This window comes from Alosa pseudoharengus, unplaced genomic scaffold (genome assembly GCF_046254945.1).
Source record: "Alosa pseudoharengus isolate Yale_2024_CS ecotype anadromous, Long Island Sound unplaced genomic scaffold, YU_APseudo_1.1 YU_APseudo_1.1_scf_11, whole genome shotgun sequence".
In the NCBI taxonomy this organism is placed as follows: domain Eukaryota; kingdom Metazoa; phylum Chordata; class Actinopteri; order Clupeiformes; family Clupeidae; genus Alosa; species Alosa pseudoharengus.
This window is the reverse complement of record NW_027468576.1, coordinates 30,137,331-30,163,086: the sequence shown is the minus strand read 5'-3', so window position 1 is coordinate 30,163,086 and position 25,756 is coordinate 30,137,331. Positions and strand designations below refer to the sequence as shown.

Below are 25,756 nucleotides of genomic sequence, written 5' to 3'. Positions count from 1 at the left end.
TCTGAATATGCACATACATACTCAAAATTTGTTTTTGCATTCTGTCCTTTAGCAAAGCTATGTGGCTTCATGGTAACTGCCACTTAAGCACTTTTGACTTTTGAGATTATGATAGACCGACACAGAGCGAGAGAAAGAGGGAGAGGGAGAGAGAGAGATATGCGTAGAGACAAAGCTCTTCCATGTCTGCCCGGGTTAACCTCCACAACAATTTCATGCAGCATTTTTGCTGTCAGATGTCGTAAAGTGTGTTTAGATAGGTTGGTGTGTATGTCTTTGTGGTGAGTGTCTTTTTTCCCTCCCCCCTTCTCGTGTCTCGAGTGAGTACAGTAAAACAGCTGCACATGTGGGCTTGGGCCGGGGGTGCAAGGGTGCAGAACAAAGCCTCGGACCACTTGCCCGACTGACAGAAACAATCAGATTGCTCCAAAGGGACACTGTGGATGGCAGCTGATGACGAGAGCCGACAAAGGCCATGTCTATATACTTCTGCCACTTCTCTCTCTCTCTCTCTCTCTCTTTTCCTCTTCCTCTCAGTGTATTTTCTCTTCTTTCCTCCTCAGTTTCCCTGTGCTCTGTCTCTTTTACTCTTTCACCCCCCCCCCCCGTGCTCTTTCCCTCTGATGATATCTCTTTGATGGGTGCTGTCAGGACTTCCTGTGTATATGGTTGGAATAGCCCAAGAGAAATTCCCATGAATGATGTTCACTGGTTTTCATGTAAAGCAGAAGGCAGGCAACAACACACTGGAAGAAAACAGAGATAGACACAACATGAAAAAAAACCAACATGTTTGTTTTGGTGAGAGGACTGCCACTGTTTAGAAAAAGTGTTTATTTTGAACAGACATGTGTTTTGTTTAGTCTGTATAAGTCTAGACTCCTCTACCCCTGTGTCCTTTATTGGATACCTTTACGCTAACTTTTCTTGAGACGCTTGTCATTTAGGACTGGTGTGGATAAGCTTTGCCTCAAACAAGCCCTTATCACAACAATGCATCTCTTCATCAAAGGCTTTCAGACGAGTCTCTCAAGCTAAATAGTTATTTAGGCGGATTAAGAACAGGTCCCAATGTGCAGCCACAGGCAAAATTACTTATTTTCCTTCAGACTTTGCATTTAACTTTCGTCAACTTTCAATTTGCCACCCCCTAGTCCCTGAAGAACATCAGAAGCTTTGTTTTTCTTTGTGAAGTTTCACTGTCTCCTTGCCATCTGTTTGCGACTTAAGTTTCCTCTCCTTGAAACCTCATTAAGGAGATGTTTAGGTACATCTCCAGGGAAGATATTACTTTAGAGCGGTCCTGCAGAGATAGCAGTTTTTTCTGGGGAGCACTGCAGGACTCTGGTTTTTCATACACAATGGTTATTCTTCACCTGCTTTGGTATAATTAAGAGCTCACAGGAGTGGGCTGAGACTGAGATTATGTAAGGACCGTGAAATGAGTTTGAACAGTATAAACAGTGGTTACACAGAAGGGGATGTTTTGGATGGGACTGTGGAAGATGAGATTGCGCAATTCTATAAGCTTTTTTCTTGCTGTGACTATTTTCAGTTTTACAGATTTTCTCTATAAAGGTTTTAATAGCACTTTACATTTACTAACTGATTTTGACAGATGCTTGAATTCATCTCAGATTTATTTTCACTACTACAGCCACAATGACTTTCACAGACCGTCTAACGGTATGGGAACAGAATTAGTATTTAAATGGGTATGCTTTCATTCAGCTTGAAATTTTGTAAATTTATTTGTTTGCCCAAACTTGTTCTGATCTTAATTACAGTAGCTGTGAACAACTGTCTGTTTTTAAAAAAAATAGGAACATTATATTCCTCTAAATTTAGATCAGGCTCTTCCTGGGTTGAAATAGTTTACGCTGGAAAACAGACATTACTGACCACCATCACTCAGATGTTCACGACTGACCTTCTCTCTCATCGATATTCCAAGTGTTAGTGTGGTCAGGTGTTGACGTCCACTAGAGCCTGTGGCTTCGGCCCGTGGTAGAAACTCCCATGTTTACAGGCTCTGTGATTCATCTGTGCCCGGCCTTTCTCCTCACATACGGCTGCACTGTAGGTCACACAATGCAGTCTTGTGGCAAGGCCTGGAAAACATGGCATATGGATTAGCCTTTCAGAGGTGCTGAAATGTCGTAATATTATACATATGACCACACGGCAGTTCAACGTCTTTGGAGCTGGAAAAATGTCCTTTCATACTATTTGATCAAGGCAGCTAGTAGCTCATTTTGGGATTGATGTAATGCGCCTCACACATATGTAATGTTTTCAGATCAGATTTTTGACATTGCCTCAATATTTATGTAACACCCGCTAATATATATTTTTTTCTCTCTCTCCCACAGAGTGACAGTGTCTTGAGTTGGTGTGAGAGTCACCGTCGATGCTCACAGGTAAGGCCGTCTCATTTTTTGTCAGCGAGCGTTGCAGCTGCAAGCTCCTCTAGGATTCAGTCCATGGTAGTTCATCAACCACTCATCCTCCCCTCAGTGCATTAAGGCTTCAGTCGAAATTCAATTTCACTCCATTAGGAGGAAATGGCAACAGGTCAAAGCCTTTACACAAACCACATGTCATATAGGTAGACCCAACACAGCTCAAGACTGTGGGGGCTACTGTAAAGCCATCATAACCAACCACTGTGAGAGTGAGAGGCTTGAGCCTCAAGGTCAGTATTGAAATCGACGGTGTCCTTTCTCATTCAGGTCAAGGTTTTCCTCTTAATGCCCATGTCAAAAGTGTCAAAAACTGCCCAACTATAGCAGACCCCTGGTCATTGTTGAATGGTGCTTATTATACAAGGTGCCTTGATCACAAATGCATTGGATAAAGTCAGTGTTCCTGACCAGATGACCACCGCCTACCAGGGGGTTCATCTGGTTTTTCAATCACGTCCAACTCCCCTCACACAGTGATCAGTGTTGGGTCCCTTAAGGTCTTATTGTTGCGCTCTGTGACACTTTTATGTAGGAATTGAAAGCCAGGTTGGTTCTTTTATGATGGGTTGTCTGAGGGAGTCATAAAAGAAGCGAGGTCAGCTTAAGAACATTGTAGGGAAAGCTTGGCTCATAGATGTCTATCCTTCACTGAAGCCTATTACAACATCAAATAGTGCCTCTCGGAGACCTGGATTTGGGTTGGGGAAAATGCAGTGTGCTGGTCATACTCGGGTCTTGATGGAGCTCTTTCATCCTGACCATTGCCCTTTCGAATGTTTTGCTTTCTCAGTGAGGCTTGGTGCCCATTTGGTGTGCCACACGCTCGTCTTTTTGCTCCACTCGAGCAAAGCCAGTTGAAAAGGCTGTGGAACTGAAAAACGGAGGAACAAAGCATGCATGCTGGTCATGCCTAAGATCTCGCAAGATCGGATTTGTTTTTCAATATTATATGATATGCGATGCTAATCTCTCACTATCAGAGAGCCCAGCAAACATGGTTAGCTCGTTAATAGTAATTGCCAAAGCCAGGCGTATTTTGCCCCAAATCCCTTCCCCTCCCCACACACACACACACATCACATTTGCCCTGGGGTACTGGGGTTAAAAGTGGCTGAAAAAGGTAGAGCACTCCCTCTGTGAAGACCGTATTTCTCACACCAAGCTTTTGAGCTGGCCTAATTGTTTTCAGATGGAGGTAGTCCTCCCACAGTCCTTCCAATAATAGGTAAGGTAAATGTTGTGCTTCTTATAAAAATAACGACAGCCATTTCACATCCTCCTGTGCTGAAACAGCTCCTCTTAAAGAGCCTAGAAAATTAGTCGCTGTTTATTCACTTAAGATCCGTGCCAGGAAGCCACTGTTTTTTTTAACATGCATTTTTCCCCCAGCGTGTTAATTTATTGTTTGATTTTAAAGGACTTTCCATGCTCTCTCGCTTTTTTTTAGGTCCCAGCATCTTAGTCACACGGGACATTTATTCCGGAATATTAGATCCAGTGAAACATACCCCCCTGTGATTTTTCAGCTCCAAAATAGCACTGTGCTCTCATACCAAGAAATATAAGGCTGTCGTTAAGTGCCAAGAGGGAATTAAGTGGACTTTTTTGATCACAAGGCTCATTCCAGAGTCGTCTGATCCCGCCTGTCAGCAAGATGACCTGGGGTGGCCTCGGCTGAAAGTCGATGTCCGATGTTCCCCTTCCTCCTGATTGCCCTCCGTGGTCGACCTGACCCCACATGCTCCTTACTGTGGTCCAGGACCTGGATTAACCTCCCGGGGATCCCCGCCTTCTCCCTCAAGGGTCCGTTTTGGTCTCGGAGGGATTAAAAAAGCAGCTGGGGGTGAGGGCCTGTACCCCACTGGCCAACGACCCCCCCACCCCACCCCACCCCACCCCTCTTCACCCCAAGCCCCAGCCAGGTCTGTCACCACCAGTCAGTCCCAACCCCCAATGCTCCTCCAAACCTCGTCAGCCACCCTACCCCCACCGCCACCAGCAGGTGAGCTGTTGGCTTGGGGTTGACCTGCTAGCTGCCCGCTGAGCAGGGCCATTGAAGGCACTGGTGATGGAAGGTTACTGCTTGTGTGGTCAACCTCTGGGCTGAACTCATAACCTCTCCAGTCCAGCTCATAGTCTTCCCAGTGGGGAAGTGGAATTAAACAGTTCAGATCAGAGGGACCCTTTTTGTGTTTAAACGAGCTGCTATATTGTATATTGTGGTTCTGCTGACCTGCTAGATGAGTAGCTCAAATATCAATACATTATTTGATTATTTTATTATTATTTTATCATCATTCCTCATAGATTTGTTATCATTGTGCAATGATTTTAAATAAATAATTGAACAAGCGACCATCTGATAGCTGATAGCCAAGTGGAAATATGGATTCCATTACTAGTGTGGGAAACATTGTCAGTGACAGATCTCATCCGTCTAAAGTTGTGTTTACGGACCAACAACGTTTCTTTTATGCCAGATGCCTCTTCCTGTCATTGTTCAGTTAATAGGATTTAATCAAATCCACCACGAGCAGGCTTTGATTAGATTTTATGTTTCTCTCGAATGAATATGAACACAATGGTTCACTGACAGACTTTATAAGATTCACATATGGTCCTGGAGCCTCATGCTGAAGTCCTTAAGCACATCATGCTTGGTTACATTTTACATATTTCGAGCATGGCCAGTTACCTTTAATGGGTTGTAAAATTGTTTATGATGAGGGATCCATTTAAACCATATGAAAAGTGCTAGTGCTTTGAGAGGCCGTGCTACATGACTACTGCAGCATGCCGTCGCGGGGCTTAGAGGCTGGATGACTCACTAGTGGACTCAGCCCTTTCCCTGACTCGGGTCTTTGGTCCTGTTGCTACAGACCGGTGTGCTTTTGCCGGTGCTGTCAGCCGTGTGCTGTGTGTGGCCTGGGAGACACCTGAAGAGAGTTAAATCTCACGCTTCATTGCCAGTACGATGGCCCGTGTTTTTCAGACATTTGGAACACCCAAGAAGAACAACATGGAATTGTTTTTCATGCTCTTGACTGGCGATGCTAACTGATTAGATGAAGCCGAGGGGGAGTTGGATGGGGGGGTGCAGGGGGAGGTTGGTTTAGTGGAGAGGAAAGTTCTAGCTCATTTGTCGCCCCCTCACTGACACCAAGGCCATCCTGTCCTATGTTGGAAAGACAGAGGAGTGCTGTGACCTTTTGGTCGAGGATTAAACATCCTGGAGAAAGCAAACTTCCTGACGAAATCGAGATCTCATGCCATACCTACGGAGTCTCTCAGCGGTCTGCTCTTTGTCTGGAGGATGTTGCAGCACATGTGGTTTCTGTCACCGTAAGGTTTGCGCCCATGAAAAATTTGCATGACAGTGCACTAAATCAGAAACTCCAGCCCCGCTTTGAATCCTCGAGCCACAGTAAAAATGAAAATGTTTTAAAACAAAAAAAAAAAGCCAGAGAGAGAGAAGAAGAAAAATACGACCTGGACATGCACTTGGCACATCCCTTTAACATGATCCACTGAAATATTTATGTGTCCTCAAAACAAATTTTATGGACACATGTTGATGCCTTCCACATTGAAGGAGCCAAGTAGTGTGTTATCTGTTACAGTCAAAAGCTTACTTAGGCTTCACCCCACAACTCTGCTTCTGTAGCGCTAATACTCTGCAGGTGCTGTATACTATGGTTGGCACCACATCACTGTGGAATGACTCATTATTCATCAAAGTTAAAGGCAGCAATAAGCTTTTTTAGGCTCTAAACACAAAGTACTTTGGTTAGTTTCCCCCTTTTCCCCCCTCTCTATCTTTTCTCCATTGCTTTGTTACCCACTTGCCCCCATGCGTTGCTCTGGAGAGGCGGGTGGAGCCTCGTCCTGCCTGCGAGAGATTTTTTGCATTTGTTCCGGCACATTTCACAGTGCTTTCAAAGCCATCCTCGGGTGGCTGGTGATGACTGATGCAGAGAAATGGTCTTCTTGGTCTAAGGGGTATTACCAATTCATTAGTTAATCCTGTGCCTTTAAAGTATCACATTTATGACTGATGTAGACTAGTATTATGTATCAACATGAGAGGTCAGGGAAGTCATGGAAAGGTTTGAATATATTATATAGCGATGCTATCATAGCTGGTACGGGCTTCTAGAGTGGATTTGTCTGCGTTTCTACAAGACTACCGAACTGCATTTTACACACACAATTCTGTCACTTCCTTCTTAAGACATTTGTGTTTGTCTGCCGTAAACACTTTTGAACTATGATTGGGTTGTTAGGTAATAGGAGTAATTACAGACTGGAATGTTTCTATTTAATTTCAATAATGCATTTCATAGCCTTGTAAATCTTGGAAGCATAGTCTCGGTTTTCAACACAAATCCTTCAATATTGCCAACCCACATACTGTAAAGCACATAAAGTAATGTTGTCCCAAGTCTGCAATGAATGCACAGTACAAATTAATGTGCAGGTTCCAAAAGAAACATTTGTATAGTCTGTTTCAAAACAAGTGGCCCAATTGCTAAGTGAAAAGAAACTCAATTTTCCCAAAGAGTGATGCCCTCCAAAGTCACACACACACACACACCCCTCACCAAAACCTCCCTTCACACATATACTCACACACACACACACATACACAGAGAGGGAGAGAGAGAGAGAGAGACAGAGGGAGCGATAAAAATGCGCACACACACACACACACACACACACACACACACACACACAGAGAGAGAGACACACACACACACACACGCACGAGCACAAACACAAACACATGAGCACAAACACATATACACAAACGTGCACACACACACACACACACACACACACACACACACACACACAAACACTGAATGACACCAGGAGATAGATGACTGACAGCTGACTGGGGAGTCTTTGTTTACTTCTGACAAATGGTGTGGCAGAATGCAGCCTGTTGAGAGTACTCAGTGACCGGCTCTGCCTTGAGCCTGCATCCTCGTCCTGGCAGCTTGCTGTGTCTGCCTCATCCCAACCGAAAAAGAAGAAGAAAAAGACGAAGAAGATGAAGAAGGAGAAGAAGAAGAAGGAGAAGAAGAAGCCAAGGAATGAGGATGTTTCCCTTCCATTACACAAGCCCATACCGAGAGGCGGACAAATCAACTGTGCTCAGTTGTACAGCAGAAGAGGGGTTCATGTTCAGGTCATGTGCTGATTTTCACACAGAACCACCGCATTGATATGACTCCATTCATTTTATGACTATGGGGGAGGGATGGGAGGGATGTGAGCGACAGTGAGCCACAGTTCCACTTCCAAAACGGAACTGTTCGAGGAACACTGATAGTTCTTATTTATCACCCTGAAGATTCTGTGCTGTTGAGATTGGCCATACGAAACAGACTCACAATTGTTGCAATGAGACCATGCTATTTATAACCCATGTTTGTCATCATAACAAAGTAACTCAATAGATTCCTGAGCTACCTAAGCCAAGTAAGCTAAGCCACGCTGATGCGAAACAGAAGTTGCAGTGAATTGTGCGGCTTGTGTTTGGTTTGCGCTACATTAGGTGGACGAGAGCGTCCAGCGTTGGCGTTCCGCAGCCCGGCTGCGTTGTTTGACAGGCCTAAGAGTGTGATAAGTGAAGGCACACACTGTAGAGGCACGAGCAGCTGGACCTCAGTAGACCAAGGCCAAGCTCAGCTCCTGAAACTGATCAATTACAAAAGCAAAGGCAACTACATCCAAAGTCAGATCACTCAGCGAAAGACAAATGAGCATGCCAGCGGACTTTGTTCTTCCATGCTCTCATCAAAGATTTGCGGCTTGTTTACTGTACTGACTTGCATTCCAAAATCACATATTACGTGATAAGAATGAAGTCAACTCTCAAATAAATATGACAAAATCGGCAGTAAACACCATAAAAAAGAACCTTGACTAAAATGGCTCCTTACACCGTCATCTGAATGGAATATTTCTCCATCCGAAAAACAAAAAAAAACAACCTGGTGATGACAATCCCATCAGCCCTCTGGAGCTGTGACTTGAGTCATTTTTGATCACAGGATCCTGTGAGAGACCTGTGGCTTCGCCTTAAGGCTGACGCAGAGGCATAATTCACTGTCGGGCCTCTAGACGCTGTATCTCTTAACCACCACGGTAACTCCGCGGTGCACTCGCACATCTGAGGGGAATTAGTCACTGGGAAACGTGTTGGCGTATGTGGCTTGATTTATGCGTCTCCTCAGCCAAATATGTGCGGCGGCGGCAGTGATGGCCTTTTTTTTCTTTGGGGAGTCGCGCACGAAAAGCGGAAGGTGTCACTGACGACTAGATCCTGCCTGCAGGGCAGTCCTGTCACCAGAGCGTCTCTTATGTCAGCTAAACACGTGTGTGTTTGTGTGTCAGTGTGTGTGTGTGTGTATTTATGTCTGTCTGTGTGTGTGTGTGTGTATTTATGTCTGTCTGTGTGCGTATCTTTCTGTGTGTGTGTGTGTGTGTCTGTATGTGTGTGTGTGTGTGTGTGTGTGTGTGTGTGTGTGTGTGTGTGTGTGTGTGTGTGTGTGTGTGTGTGTGTGTGTGTGTCTGTGTGTGTGTGTGTGCGCACTTGTGCATGTCTGTTTGTGTATCTTTATATGCGTGTGTGTTCTCTTCCGTGGGGGAGGTGAAGACAAATGAGCCGGCAGGTTTGATAGCAATTGACCCGTTCTGCCTCTTTGTCCATCTGGTGATTTTTCCCCTCAGGCTTCCTCTTTAACTTTCTTTTTTTTTATTAGACTGCGGGGGCAGTTATCCTTCTGAAGGCTTTTCCATATTGTCTTTATTGCCGCTCATCCCACACCTCCAGGTCTCTTTACCCTGCTGAGGGAAAATGTCTTCCCCTTATTGTGCCAGGCCCAGCCTGTGAAACAGCAGGAGAGGTGGGAGGCAGACGCTTTTACGTCTGACTCCTGATAGATATCTAAATCCCAGACCGAGCCCATCGTTAATCACGCCAGACGACTACTGTCCAGCCATGGGGGTGTTGAATAGTAACATATATTTTACCATTTGCTGTGGGGGGAAATACCCCTTTCTTTGGTGCAATTTATGCGCTCAGTAACTCACCCATCTTGCTGTGGCACACAGGTGCTGTTTGGGTTCTGTGGCACTTCATCGCCAGTGCTCCTGGTGAATTATCTATCGCATAGTGTTTCCTCGAGGTGTCCGGTTTCCCCCCGCAATGTGTTTGAAGGCCTTAAAAAAACACAAGTCACCCTTAGACACACACCTGGTTCATTTTATAGCGTTGATGTGAGGGCACTTGCATTCTGTATCCCTTACTGGTAATTTATTGACTGGCACATAGCTTGGATTCCGCTCTCTCTGAGGAGCGTCCCGCGCCGCGGGTAGCGAGCTGGTCAGTGGCAGGCAGATCAAAGTTGTGCGGCGGCCGCTCCTTCAGACGTGACGAGGCCCCTGGGAGCACCTGAAACAGAGTTCCAAGCCTACAGTGTGGCTGCCGCCTGCTGAGAGGCACTGCTTACAACAAAGGGGATGTGAGATTCAGGAATTTGGATGGAGGCTCCACCTCGCACCATGTCTCCCCTGGGAATATGTCATGACGTGAAGAAGAGCTCACTCGGCCTGGATGGAGCCAGAGAGACAGACTCGAATAGACAGACACAAGAACTGGAGGATGTCATGTAAAAAAAAAAACCAGGCGTTTCAGTTGCCTGTATTAATCATTTTACAAGACCACTGCTTTGGGTTGGCTTCAAGCGTTCCAGGGATCTTCTGGAAGGGCGTCGTGAGATTGCCCAGCCCTGCAGGCATCTTGACATCCTCTCTCCCTCAATGGAAATGTCTTGCAGTAGATTAGCAATGCTGTGTCACTTTTAATAGGTTCATTTAGCAGTGGGTAAATAAAACGTCTAGCCCTATTAAAATACAAGCTAGTGGGAGAAAATATTTTATACCACGACAGTTAATGAGATTCATATTGTGCCTGTCCGGATTTGACAACGATATTGTAATGGCTGTCTTTTTTTGGCGGAAACAGTTACACACCAATAATAACATTGTGGTCTGGTGGTCTTGCTGAGGCCAAATGTGGGGAGAAGCCATCGGTTAGAGCAAACAGTATTTTGCCAGAAGCCTTCACATGCATTGGTGGGTGAAATTGCATATTTCACTGAAGACTGTGGAGCTGAACTAGACTGACTTCTTGCCGTAACAGCACATTAATGTAGGAAAGAGTTAGTTTGAAATGCCAGAGTAATGGTGTAGCTCACATATGGGGTTTAATTTAATTGTAATTTGCTGTAATTCTTTTAAAGCTACTGTTCAAATGTAAGTTACTCAACATTTCGCTAGTTCAGCTGAAAAGAGGTTGGCATTTCACTCTGTGGGTACTGTATATACATACGGTGGATGTTATCAGATGGCTTTATACAAATAGAGAAGTCGTGTTTTGGCCAGGCAAGAGTATTCATTTTATTATACATGAGGTCTCTAGAGACATAACTTTCAACATTTAAATGAAAAAGAGAATTTACCAAAGGCAGACAAGTAAAGTCCTCTGCAAAACATTTAACCAAGGGGAAGATATTTCTGATGTTAACCTAAAGGATGAAACTGTGAAAATGAGTCAGGTTGTTTGGTGTCTGTTCAAAACCAATGCACTTAGTATCATCATGTTTGCTCTTTCTTCAACACATCCAATCCAATAATAAGCGGCCCTAATTTAAATGATGGGCAAAGTCCAATGTCAGTCTATGAGCAAAGTTCTCGTGCATGAACTAACAGCATCATGTGGAGTGAGACAGCTTTGTGCTTTTGTCTTTCTCATGGTATTAAATTTGCAAAAAGATTTTGCATAGTTCTTAAGCAAGCTTTGGTTAGACTTTAGTTGCACAGCATTTAAATTAAGGCCCATAATCATTGTGAAGCGTTTTGTATACGTTACTGTATATATTTTAATTGTATATTCTGTACCAGTAAAAGTAAATATTTGCTGCATTGTTTTTCTGTATGTTGGTGATGTGATGGTCACACTTTGTACATTGCATTCTGTCATGTAGGGCACATGTTTAGCTAAGGAATCAGAAAGATATTTATTTCTTTTCAAAATAGTAACTCATAAATATTTGTCAGCGCAGAGTTCTTTTCCATAAACAAGGGAGAGAGAGAGAGCTTCCAGACAAATCCTTTAACGGATACTGGATGTAGTTTGACAAGTCCAAAGAGCAGACATTTTTTACAATCTGAATTAGCCTAATCTACTGCATGCCTAAAGTATGTCATCGGCACCCAGTGACAGGAACCAGATCTCATCCCTGTGGAAAGCTTTCACAAACAGACTCAGGTTTGACTTAAAAATTAAGGAATGTCCCTCTGTGACTTGGCCGCGGGTCTTTGGTACTCTGGGACCAGTCAGAGGGATGTGAACCCCTGTCACAGCCGTGTTAATTATGAAATATCACCGAAGGAGTTTGACCCGTAGGCAACCCATTACAATCTGAAACACATTTGTCTGCGTGCAAGCCGAAGGAATAACTTTTTCACCATCTTTTTAAAAAAAAAATCAATCGCTTCTCTTTGTGTGTCGAACACAAAGAACAGCGCAGTCATTCTAGATTCTGCCGGTTTTTTTCTGCCTCTTTTTTTTTCTACATTCTCAAAAGACTCACCATACTTGTCAAGATGAAGAACAGCTTGACCTCCGGTGCTCCCTGCAGCCCTCGTCCTATCTCTCTTTCATGTACAGCAGCGGCTCCATCAATCACAATTACGGGGGGCATCATGTGCATGTCTCCTGGCTGCTCTGTATAATACAGAAATTAGCTTCTGATAACCTCTGCAGATACACACTAAGCTCCCCATTATGCTGTATGGCTCCCTGTTAGCAGACTTGAGGCTTTCTGCACTATTTTGCAAAGCTAGAGAGTGAAGGGTGGAAAATGATATACAGAGTGAGAGGGATATGAGGAGACTAAAGCAAAATGAACAGAAGGATAGAAAAAGACAAAGAGAAAGAGTGAGGAGAAAGAGAGATAGAGAGGAGGAATGGGAGGCAGAGACTGAGGAAAGTAAACTTTGGTCATGTCTTTCTACCTCTCACCTCCATATTTCTCTCTCCCCTTCTCTCTGACTTTGTCCTCTCCTCTCTAGCAGAAAGGTGTGTTGTCACATTGATAACTCCCAGGCATGCCGTGAGGGTTTTTGAAGTGTGGGGTGCGAAGGTGATCCTGGAGGGCTGTCAGCAGTGATTACACGGAGCCAGTGCATGCAGGGGCTAACCTGGCCTTGGCGTGACGGCACACAGCCATTCACATGCCAGCCTGACCTCCGACCTCCACACACTGAACTGCACACACATCCATGAGCTGCACGCAGATGATTTAATGGAGCATAGAGTTACACCAGGTTGATTTACAACCTTGCGTTGAAACATTGCCAGTGTAGGTTGTAGCGGTGCTCAATGATGTCTGTCTGGGCCAATTTTTATGCATATACTTTTTGTCTGCAAACTATTTGGCACTACATTATAAGGGCAAGATGGCCTTGTAGATGCACAGTTTTCCCAGTATAGAGATGAAGTTGCATTATACTGATTATTAATTCACACCTTTGCTCAGGTCAACAGTGCGTGGGCCTGACTGAAAACTCTCATCTTTAGCCCCATCTTTATCTTCTCCTCCCTTTTTTCCATGATGGCTGATCAGTCTCCTCAGAAAGTTCAGCCAAGTGAAAGCTGTCTGCCTCTTTTGGAGAAGTGAATGGATGGTGGCAGATGTCGAAATGCTCCATCTGATAATACACAACAGATGTCTCAATGCTCCCCGGCCTTCTCTCTCTCTCTCTCTCTTTCTCTTTCTCCATTCTCCCTCTCTCTCTCTTCTTCTCCTTCACTCTCTTGCTGGGCTGCAGAAGTGGAGAGGCTGGCGGTGTGGACTATGGAGCCCCACTGTGGGCAAACACCTTTGATTGATTAGAGAGGAGTCAAGTGAGGGGAGAGAGGAGAGAGAGGTGCGATGTGGAGATGGGAGACTTGGGAGACCGAACTGATTTCTGACTGGACACTTGCACTCTCACATCCGTGTCCTGCTGAGAGAATAGTAATCACTCACATTGGCGGGCTGCCTTGAGACTGGCCATCACCCATATTTCATGGAAGATGATCCTTTTCATGCTTTCATTGTTTCACAATAAGGTCCTTTATCGTGTTTTTTTACATAATAAGTGTACATAAAGACTAGATTCTAGATTCTACAGAGATTCTGTGCTTGTCCTCAGACAAGATCCTCTGTTGGAATGTTTATTGAAGAGTTCTTTTGGAACCCTTTATGCTATCAACTTTGTAGTGCGGATGAAAGGTCTTAAAACATTTAAATGGTTTGGGGGGGTTCAAAATGGGTTCCTTTATAGGGACAAGCTTGGGAGCCCTTATTTTGAAAGTTTAAACTTAAATCCTGTTTGCCAAATTAAATGGAAAATATCCATAGACTTGTAAACCCAGAGAGCTCTTTAAGTCTGAAAAAAGGCCCGTGTACAGAACAACAGTCTCATCATACTGCAGACTGTACTGAAAAGGTTGCTCTTTTATCACTCCCAGTTTTAGACAGTAGCCTTACAAGATAAGGTCAGCTGGAGGAGTGCTTGTTTGTCTCTGTGAAAGTCATAAAGACTTCTAGCTCGCTAAGTGTGAACAGTGATAGATGGGAATAAATCACTGGCATGTTATTTTACAAGGTCCTGGCTGGCGTGATGTATCGCTAGTCAGGGAGGAAGCAAAAGAGGAGCCACATCTGACATTAGCCTTCACCTCATTCCCCTAGCATGCTGAGGACAAAGGCACATGGCTCCAGGCTGCCTAGATGGGTGGTGCTCACAGCACTGTATGTATGCATGTATGCATGTATGTATGTATGTATGTATGTATGTATGTATGTATTTATGTATGTATGTATGTATTTATGTATGTATGTATGTATGTATGTATGTATGTATGTATGTATGTATGTATGTATGTATATGTTTGCCATGAAGTCCGTAGGCATTATGATGGATGACAGGGCGAGGCAGAGAGAGTGATGGCGAGACAGACACATACCACTGGGGGAATACAGCCTTCTGAATCTCTTCCAAACACTAAATGTGTTTGACCTTGCAGTGGATGATCAAATAAATTTCACGTTGGAGCCTCAGCCGTAGTGGCAGTTTTATTTTTACCCTCCCTTTAAAGTCTAGCCTCTTGCCAAGAATTCAGGAGCAGTATTTCTTCTGCTGCTCTTGCTGGCGGCGGTAAATTCATCTTTTGCATCCGCATCTCGCTCACGTTCTTTTTAGTCTGCATCAGTACACTACATTGACATTCAGGTTCTAACCATGTGGATTAAATTCTTCTTTCCATATGTGCCTGAATATTCACTGTGAAAGAATAGTCTTCCAAGGAAAACATCTGTCTGTCTGTAACTGAAGTCGGTAATAGAAGCATTATCATTGTCATTATTCAGACTCTATACATATCAACACAATCAATGTCTCAATATACATTACATTAAAATGTGTTTTGAAGGACTTCTATATGATAAAGGAATGCTATAGCATACAGTCCTGGGAACACTAAATAGATAAAGAGGAAGAAAACTGGCTTGAATGTACAAAAGATAATATTTTTTTTATCGGCAATCCTGGAGTTCAAATACGGAAGATGTTAAGTAAGTCAATACTTTAATGAAGCTGTCTAATGGCCTTGCTTTGGACAGCTGCAATAAAGTATTGATTTTCTCAGCATTTTGGGAGATTGAGTTTTCTCCTTTGTCTATATCACCATATACAAAGTGTGTTGCCCCTGTGAATTCCACAAGACCATAGTGGGGAAAATTCCCCTCTGATGCAGACCTATTCCACAGAGTGTATAATACAGTTAGATGATGTGTGTGTGTGTGTGTGTGTGTGTGTGTGTGTGTGTGTGTGTGTCCAGTCAACATGTTCTCCCATCTGCACCTCAGAAGAAAACACACACACACACACACTCACACAAACTGCTTAGAATTTATCCTGGAAAGCCTCCTCTCCACTGCAACACTGTGTTCCTTGTGAGGTGCACCATGAAATGTTTGTGCGCGCCATTCAGCACAGGGCGGGCTGTTCCCCTTCATACGGTCTGGTGCATGTGGCATTTGGAGAGAAAAAGGTTACATGCCATCCCCCAAAGGTTTGTTTATCTGTTTGTCTGTTTGTTTGCAGTGCCTACAGCCGTGCAAGGAGTTATGGGAATCGGGACGAGGTCTTTCAGAGAAGTCCTGTGAGGTAAGGTTCTGTCTGGGCTTGTGGGTGCATGCATGTGTTAGTGAGAGAGTGAGAGTGAAAGCAATGGAGAGAGAGAGAGAGGGAGAGAGAGAGAGAATGCTTTGGACGAGGTTTACCTTTGGTTGACTGGAGATGGTAAAGGCTGGAGTGCAGATCATGAGTGGACCAGACGTCTTCCCGTGATTAAATGCACTGAAAAATGACCGAATATCTCTCTAGTATTAACCTGGGACACTGGGGCCTCGGGCCAACTAGGAAATGTTGAAATACTAGACACAAGAAGGCAATATCATCTGGATCTCCCCAAATAGTGCTTCTAAGACCTGCCATACTTGGTGTGTAGGAAGTGTGTGTGTAGGACGTAGTGTTGTCACGATACCAAAATTATGACTTCGATACGATACCTGCCATAAATATCACGATGCTCGATACTAAAACGATACTACGGCGAAATCCTAAGATATCTGGAGAAGAAAGGACTCATACCTCCTCCAAGTGTATTGAGTCATTTGTGTTGAATTTGGTGCACTTTTGTAGTGTGTAGGTCAATTCTGGGTTCTAAACTTCCTACATAATTATTATTTTTTTATAGTCAGTAAAATAGTAGGCCTACTTTGTGTGATTAAGTCCTTTATTGTTTGTTATAGTTCATTTACATTGTGTTGTGGCAATAAAGTAGCTTTAAATAGCCAAACTAGGCTAGATCAAGGTCAGTGTTAAAATTACTGCATGCAAATCACTGAATGCTATGCAGAGGGGCCTAATCTTTAGGCCATCTGATGTACAGTATAGGCTACCCTAGGCCTTCCCGTGTTCATGGGATTTCTTTGACAGTTGCAAAAGGGAAAATGTGAGGATAGTCTTCTTTGCGCCCAGTGTACAAGTACGACGTTCCAACCACTCAGGTCTTCGTCAGATAGGCCTACACCATTACCTGTTGCAATATATCTGTGTGCATTCCTACATTACGTCTATTTCTTTGATAACATGATTTGCTACCACGTACTGTAACAATAAGCCGCTATTATTATTAGGACTCAACACGCTTTGGTGGTGTTATGCTGTGGGCTTTAATTAGCGCATTTCGGGTAGCCTATCCTACATCTGGGCAATAATTATTGAACAAATTGCAGTCTACATGCCATGACAAATATTACCAGTAGTAGGCTGCTACTGACCGAACATGAAATAGATCGTTTACAAGTTATGGTAATGTTATTCTGGCGTGAACATTGCGCTTTCATCGCGTTAGCACCCTTGATTACAGCTCGTTATGTCTCGTCAAAATGATTACAGCTCTGTCTCGTCAAAATTCATTGATGAAGGAAGGTTCGCTTTATCCCAGAGAACCATACTCGTTTCACTTAGGCTAGACTAAAACATAAGAGAAGAACTTGGCACTAACCATGTAGTCGTGTTTTCTATAGCATATTCGTTAACCTGTCGTTCTTTGAACTCTTTAAAAATGTTGGGATATATCTGCGAGGTGTTTAGCCAAGTTCCATGCGTAGCCTACTGCTTTTAAATTACTTTGTGTACCTGATGGCTTGCCTTCACGCGATGTATCCGAAATAGAAATAGCACACCTTTTGTTTTATCCACAAGGCCTAGAACTGTCGGCAAAGAACTATGTTGACGTTGGCTGCGCACTCACTCACTCAGAGCTGCCTGCTTGACACGCCCACTTGCCTAGATGCGTGCAAGGAGCAGTGGGAGCAGCAGTTGACACAGACACAGAACGTTATTATTTTAATAAAGTATCGATTCTAAAAACGTCTGAAATCGTATCGTTTTTTGCGTGAAGGCATCGCGATACCTTTTTAGTATCGATACACCGTGCAACACTAGTAGGACGTGTGTGTTTGTGTGTGTGTGTGTGTGTGTGTGTTTTAGGGAGGGTGCAGAGAGATGCCAAATACTAAATACTTAAAATATATCTCTTTTCATGGTTGATTATCCAGGTCTTTTATCACAGTACTTCAAAGCAGCGAGTGGACTGTTTAGAGAAAAGCCTGTTGTTCTTTTGTGAGAACCACAAAAAGGTTGGCATAATTGATGTCTATAAGATAAGCCTGGCATTTACAGTCAAAGAGGTTAATCTCCTTGTTCGTGGAAAATGAAAGAAGTCCATTATTGAGATTGAGTCACCCATTACAGAGCGTAGCCCTGCCAAAGATGATGACTATTAGGAACACCAATTGCTGGTGATTTGGCCCTCTCCATGTGTTGGGCTAGTTAGGTTACAGTACATGAAAATCATTTCATAGATCTCCTGGTGTGGGTTACAGGCATTCTATATTAGGAACAAGGATCTGGGACTTCTTGCTTTGTTGTGTCCCCCCCCCACACACACACACACGCCCACCCCCTCCGTGATTCACCCAGCTCTGGAGAAACATATGCCTCGCATCACACAAACCCCTGAAAGAAGTGTTGAGTTAAGTAATTCCTGGAGATGTTTTGCAAATGAACACTTTCCAGTAGGTTTCTAGCCAGCCGCACGTCTCCCCCCCCCACCCCCCCCTCTGTCTCTCTCTCTCTCTCTCTCTCTCTCTTCCTCTCCTCCGCCCGACTCCACACACACACACACACAACCAGATGTGTCACCGGATCTGGAGCTCTGGGTTTGTTTCAGGGTGACAGGGCCGAGGCCAGGCCGTGCCAGGGCGCCTGTTTGTTTGTGGGACGTAATGAACCCAGCGAATGACAGAAAAAGGGAACGATGGATGGACGCCGCAACCGCTCTCCCACACAGCCAGCGGAGTGGGTGGTTGGCCTGATCTTCCCTGCCCTGTCCTGTGCTGTGCTCTCATTTTCTGTTTCTGTTTCTCCATCTCATACTCTCTCTCCCTTTCTCTCTCCCTCCCTCTTTTCCCCCCTCCTCTCGTGCTCTCTCTTTTTCTCGCACTCTGTCTGGCCAGGCGGTACGTTGGTTATCATTGCTTGTTGTCTCACAGGAAATTTGGTCTGGGCTGGAATCACACGGGCTGGGCGTCACTCGGCGGGGTTTGCATGTTCTCCCATGGCTGGCGTGGGTGTCCCCTGGGTGCTCCGGTTTCCTCCAACCACACAAAGGCTTGCACACTGGAGATGTCAGACCTCAGATATTCCTGCCACTGCCCCAGATCAGGGCACCCGGCTTGAAATCGAAGCTGGGTGCTCAACTGCGGCTTTACACTGCTGCCAAGTCAAAGGGGATGAACAGTATTTCTCCCACAACTGTCAATGCAGACAAAGTTCTCTCTCCCAACAGTTCATATCTCTCTATCTCAACTCAAACTGTCTCTTACTGTATGTGTTTCACAAGTCTTAGACTTTGTCCTCCATTGCATTGTTTTATCCCTTCTTCTGTCTCTCCTCATCCTTATATTGTCTTCTCACTCTTTCAGTTTCTCTTTTTCGAGCTTTGTGAAGTTTTCTTTTTAACTTGTAGGTGTTTTTAACAATGTTTTTATTGTGTAGTGGTTAAAGACCTGATATTCTTTCAATAAAGGAGTGTTAAGCCTCTCTCTATCTCTGTCTCTCTCTATCTCTGTCTGTGGCCCCTCAGCACCACGAGTGTGTGACCAGTGCTGAGTTCCTGCTCTCGCTGCGGTCTCAGAAGCAGGGCGACTGCCCGTCTCCACAAAGGGCCTCCGGCTTCGCCGCTGCCTGCGTCGAGAGCTGCAACGCCGATAAGGAATGTTCCGGCTCCAAGAAGTGCTGCCCGAATGGCTGCGGACACACCTGCCAGACTCCGACAAACCTCTTCAAGGGTACGTACGCCCATCCCCCAACCCCCTGGAGAGAGAGAAAAAGATGGACACTGCTGGCCACTGGTGCAAACTGTGCTTGAATGAGATTAAGTTATGAGAGAGGAGGAGTCTTACGGGGAAGCTATACCAGGCGTGTAACTGAAGCGTTCCGTTGGTGACGCTTAAAATCAATTTTAGAAGATTGGTCTATTTTTTCCGAATGTGCTGCTATCATGCCTGGTGTAGCTACTTCCATTGATTATAGTGGAAGCTAATTGTTGCAGCAGACACAACGCGAACGGAACGCTTCAATTATGCGCCTGGTGTAGCTTCCCTGTCAGTTGTCAGCAGGTTCATACTTTCCACAATATCACATTGACAGCCACTTGAAGTTTTCAGTGCGCACAATTCTTAACTTCAGTGAAAAAACAAAGTAACTCATTTAATTGTGTGATTTGAGCTTCTAAGGGTTATGGTCTCCAACCTTACCATGGTCATCTACTAGTGTCAGAATTATGCTTACAATGTAGGAAATAAAATGTGTAAGTGCTCCATGTATTTGTCACACCAAGTGTTTATCAAGTGTTCTTGACATTTATAGGTGTTCCACTGAAGCCAAAGAAGGACATGTCCTTCTCAGAGGACCATTTAGGACATCTGGAGGTGAAGTGGACGTCCAAGTTTAATGTGTCCATCGAGCCTGTCCTGTATGTCCTGCAGAGGAGGTGGAACTACGGCATCCACCCGAGCGAGGACGAGGCCTCGTCCTGGCAAACCGTTCTCATGGTAAAGTCTAATGACATTTCCACCCTCGCCATCACAAGGCAAGCGAAACCATGACCTTCATAGTTCAAGCTCATTCCGTCAACAGAATAGGCTAACCCATGCATAGCATTCACCATGGCTAGGCCCATGTCGTCAGCACTATAGTCTTTTACAAGGGAGCCTGAATGTTAAACATATTTAGGAGTGACACAGACACATACTCTTGCTGTCTGTGAATGCAAAGGGATTAAACATATGAAGGCTGTGGAAACAACGTGCTTAATAGTATATCCATGCGAGACATGCGCTACTAATCAGACGTAATTGCTGGCTGGATTGGTCAGTTGGAATGTCTGCCATTGGTCTGTAATGAGTATTCAAAGACTCACTTAGAGTCCTCTGGGCCCCGCGTTTGTTCATCGGCCATGCTAAAGAGAAAAGGCCAGCCCTGGCAGCACTTGTAGAACAAAAAAGATGTTTATGCTCTGAGGTCACAGGGTAAAATATGTTCACCCCTGGAGTGACAGAGCTACTGATGTACACCCCATGAATCAGGATGCTCACCCCACCACCACCACCACCACCACCACCACCCACACCATCCTTGGACCCCTGAACACAGTTCACTGTTCCTCTTCCCACTCAATCTGGCCGCCAATCTGGAAACAATTTGCTACACACGCTCAAATATGCAATTACATCAGTGGCAGGCCATCGGCACAATTACATCAAGTGTCGTCGCGAGGCCCTGCTTCGAAGTCGAAGCCATTATCTCTTCTGCATCTCTGCGTTGTCTTTTCACCAAAAAGCAGCTTGTGGTCGTCGCACTCGCTCCATGAGAAAGACGGCTCTGTGTGAAACACTTGCGCGTTTTTAAAAAAAAAATATATATATATATATATATTTCCCGTCGGCGCCGTTGGAAACAAAAGAGGGAATAAAACCATGACACAATCAGGTCATTGTGCATCACCTCCTGTATCACGCTGCCTGGGAGGAGGGAGGGAGAGAGCGTTGAGTAATGGCGAGAGAGCGGTAACAACATGAGGATAGGAGGCCTTCCCGGGCCAGCTGTCAGCGGCGTGATAGAGATATCTCCCTGCAGTCAATCACACCACGGCCCAGAGGCCTTATCAGCACCGAGCAGGTGATGGAAGGCTTCCATCAGCGGAGAGGAGTGCTGATCTGTCTTAATTAAAGCCTTCCGCTTCCCGCAGACGTGCTTTTACCTCTTTTCACATCATGCAGTGTTTTCGCCTCTCTTCCCCTAATTTTTCCATTTCTCTCCCTCTCTCCACCCACGCTCTCTCCCTTTCTTTTTTATCTCTCCACTTCCACTCTCTCTCCGACTGTTTTTTTCCACCTCGTCCACGCTCCCTTCTCCTCCCTTCCTCCCTCCTTCTGTTTGTTGGTCTTGCTCTGCATCACGCTCCTTATTTTCCAACCTTCTCTCCCAACCCTCATGTTGTCCCTCGTTCCTCTTCATTGTTTCTCTTATCTTCTTACATGCATTCTTCTGACCAGTGACCAGTTACATTAATTACATTTGACTGACACATTTTTAACCAAACCGACTAACAACATGGTAAACAGTTTAAGTTTTTTAAAGCAATTCTCTCAACAATTCTAGGACAATTTAAAAAAGGTAGAGTACAATAAGAATAAGTGCATCAGTGAGTGATGTTCTGTTTCTCCTCTTCTCTTTTTCTTCTTATCCACACTACCCCCCCCCCCATCCATCTCTCTCTTATCAGACCATAGAGGAGCGGGCAGTGCTGAAAGACGTCCGACCCCACAGATGGTACCAGTTCAGAGTGAGCGCGGTCAACAGCCAGGGCACACGGGGCTTCACCACCCCCAGCAAGCACTTCTTCTCCTCCAGAGGTGAGTAAGCAGTAACTGGTCTGACCACCACCCCACTACCACCACCCCCCTCCTCCTCCATGCACTCACCAACCCCCTGTGTTTGTTAGTCACTGCCCACTGCCCACTCCCCACCCAGACACACACACACACACACACACAACCATCATCACCACTTTCCATGAATTCTCCAGAGTCTGTGGTGTGTTACGTTGTGTTTGCCCTTTGGATTGCCGTTTCGAGTCGGTTGAAAAGTGAGACATAAATGGAGAAACCCCTGGTGTTTTTCTCTCGTTTCTTTTCCATGTGGAGACATCAAATATTTGGGTGTGCATTTTGTTAATGTTTCTTTTCCCTCTCAAATACCCCTCTCTGCCACACTCAGTCAGACAAATCTGTGTGAACAGTGGTCAGCCGTCCTCTTCTTATTTAACTAGCCAGCTTTAGTAGAGAGAGAGAGAGATAGAGAGATAGAGAGAGAGAGAGAGAGAGAGAGAATTCTTTTTTTTTTTCGTTCAACACTGGGTCATTTAATGGCACGCAGCGTGTTGTGGGTAAATCTGCAAATCCTCACCGAGAGATTGAGAGACCACAGGAGCAGTGTAACACCAGCAACAGCCGTCTCTGTGCAGCCCAGTCGCCGCAAACCCCAGGAATTCAGGGGCCGCACCGCACCGCTGCCTGGAGGTCCCACGCTGGCTCCAAACACTCTCTCTCTCTCTCTCTCTCTGTCTCTCTCTCTCAGGCTCACACACTCACCAAGATATACACACTAAAACAAACACACACACACACACACACACACAGACTCAAAGGCACACACAGCTACACAAATATACACAGACTCAAAGGCGCACGCACACAAATATAAACACTTACAGTAGTGTTCACACATGTTTTTTCTCTCTTTCTCTCTCTCTCTCTCTTACACACACACACATACACACACACACACATGTGCTCACACACAGACACACACACACAGACACCTACACACACATACATGCAGACTCAGTCACTCACATAAACAAAGCAACGCTTATCCACTTTTAGCCTTTCCTGCTGCTTTCACTGTTTCCATCAGAAACACACAGGCACACTCTCACGCATACACACACACACACACGCACACACACACATATTTACATACACTTTCACACACTCTTTCAGTAGTGTATCCGGCCCACACATCATGTCAGATGTCCTAACACAAGCATGGAGATACACAACAGGAATATCCTCTTTTCCATGGCTGCAGCAAATAAACATGACAGGCCTGGAAGATGATCGCATGGCTTTTTAGCAGATGTTCTTTTTTCTTCCTCTGCGCGCTATTTCAGTCAAATATTTTGGGGGGTATTTCTGTTACCATGACATGCTTGTTCTGATTAATACATCTGATTGTGTTTTATACGTATCACTGGCATCATGGCTTCTAAAGGACATGCCTCGTATCATTTCTGACCACAGGGATGCTGGAATGGGCATAATTTATGGCCAAGCCCATCCCCAAAGAGAGCCCAGAATATAATTACACGCAGGCTCGTGTAATGTGGAACCTGATGCCAGAGATTCCAGCACTCAATCTTTTTTTCATTTTCATAAATTACTAAGGACTTGGAGAGGGTCGTTGAAAAAAGAAAAAAAAAACATGAAAAGAAAACAAAAAAGAAGTACATTTTACAAATGTAACGTGTCTGTTAGCAATATTCTCGATGTCATTTAGGCTCTATCATTCCCTTTGTGCTCCATGGGGGGCTGTGCAGTTTGAAGCGAGGTGATAAGCTCAGAGCTGGCCACAGCCAAAGTGACAATTTTTCACTTTCGTGACGAGAAGCACTTTCGCTGCGTGGGAATGGCAGCTAGCCTGCCATGAAGGCACACCATGCATCTGCAACGTGTGGGTCTGCTAGCCAGACCCCATCGAGGGATAAACAGAACCAGCTAACCCCCCATCCTCCGGCAGCGACCTCATCACCCTGGAATTGCTTGGCCCAGTCTCAGCGTAGCAGAAAAATGGCATCCTCACGGCCCTGCCTCTCACAAACACTGATGCTTATTGAAACTCCACAGGTCTGAGCTAGGAAACAGGTCTGACATTGAACAGGGAAAAGATGACATTTTGAGAGAAAGTCATGCTTTCCTCCATCGTCGGGCCTGTTAAACACACCTTATACAGGACGAGTGATGGTAGAAGGGGGGTAGATGGGGGGTTGATATGAAGAATGCGTAGGGTCACAGGTCACTCAAGTGGCTGCCGTCAGTCCTGGCAACCCCGCAGATGAAAGCTGCTCCAGGAAGCCTTGATGACTCAGTGAGGAAAAGCCCAAGTGACAGTTCTTCTCTAGTGACCCTTGCCTCACTAGCGGCACAACCCCCCACCCCACCCCGCCCCGGTCGCCCCGTTTGTTTTTGAAGTGCCTTCCTGTATGAAATGGACCCTTTGTTTTGGTTAGGGCCCTGAGCACGGCCGACTTCAATAGGGGCCAGGAGACCAAACAAGAAGCCCACCTCCCACCCCCCAGAGGTACACTGCTGTTCCCATGTCACTGACTGTGACCTTTTCTTGATGTCATTTATTACAGTAGTCTTTGCTTAGTATCAAAGCCTGCTCTTTGCTCTCATGCTCTGTAGCTGCAGTATTTAAATCAAATTGATGATGCCCCGAAGGGCGATCACCTCGGCCGCCGTAACGGTGGGATCTCCCATCAGGCTTTAATCAGAAACAGAATCTTTGTGTTTGTGTGTGTGTGTGTGTGTGTGTGTGTGTGTGTGACTGTGTGTGTGTGTCTGTGTGTGTGTGTGTGTGTGTGTGTGTGTGCGCGCATGTTTGTTCGCCAACCAGAGATCTCCCCCATGACCAGCCCTATTTCCATAATGCCCTTCACCTGAAACGGATCAGTAAGAATCAAATGACCTCGCTAAGTATGCCATGTTCAGACCTGGATCACTTTCATATAGCATGTTCCAATAACCTAATAGTTCTTAGCGTCAGTGTAAATGCTGTAAGGCATGTAAGGTTAAACAGCCCTAGGTGGTGGAGCTCCACTTCAAACCTTACGGCGAACAGCAGAAGCCACAATTTATGCTCCCTGCATCCTCTTCTCACATCGCTTCCTCTCAAGGGTGTGTGGGAGCCTGCCCTGTCCGGCTATGATAAATAGTGGGAAGAGACATCCATCATATTAATTTTCTCTCACTCTCTCTTTCTCTCTCTTCCTCTCACTCTCCCTCTTTCCCTCTTTCCCTCTCTCCCCCCGGGCCCATCACTGCCAGTGATCCCTCCCGAGTGCCAAGTGGCGGCTTGTGTTTGCGAAAACAATCTGCATGCGGTCGAGCACTGCTGGGACGGAAACGGAGCAGGACGAGGGGGGAAGGCAGGAAATGGACCCTCCCCACCTCACACTTGACACCCCTGGTCTATAATTTTGCCCCCCCCCCCACCGCCCCCTGTCCCCTCTTTATTAATGAGTCAACATAGACCCCATTGCCCCTCAGTTGCAAACCCCCAGCTCCATCTCCAGTCGCTCCACAAGCTCACGTTCACCGTCAATTAAGTCCCCCCCTGCAGAACGAGGTTTAGAGCTTTTGTAAAAGGATAATATTTGTTCAGACAATTTAATACCGTCTCCAGCCGTG

The 25,756-nt window shown here is 45.3% G+C and overlaps 1 protein-coding gene across 1 annotated transcript in view; it reads left to right on the top strand.

Annotated features, from left to right (window-relative positions):
• Positions 1 to 25,756, top strand: part of anos1b (anosmin 1b) — a 45,109-nt gene that overhangs the window by 5,957 nt on the left and 13,396 nt on the right. The window contains exons 2-6 of the mRNA XM_076278817.1: positions 2,373 to 2,420; positions 15,693 to 15,755; positions 19,306 to 19,510; positions 20,091 to 20,275; positions 22,009 to 22,138. Of these exons, the coding sequence (XP_076134932.1) occupies positions 2,373 to 2,420; positions 15,693 to 15,755; positions 19,306 to 19,510; positions 20,091 to 20,275; positions 22,009 to 22,138 (631 nt within the window). The remainder of the gene's footprint in view (positions 1 to 2,372; positions 2,421 to 15,692; positions 15,756 to 19,305; positions 19,511 to 20,090; positions 20,276 to 22,008; positions 22,139 to 25,756) is intronic.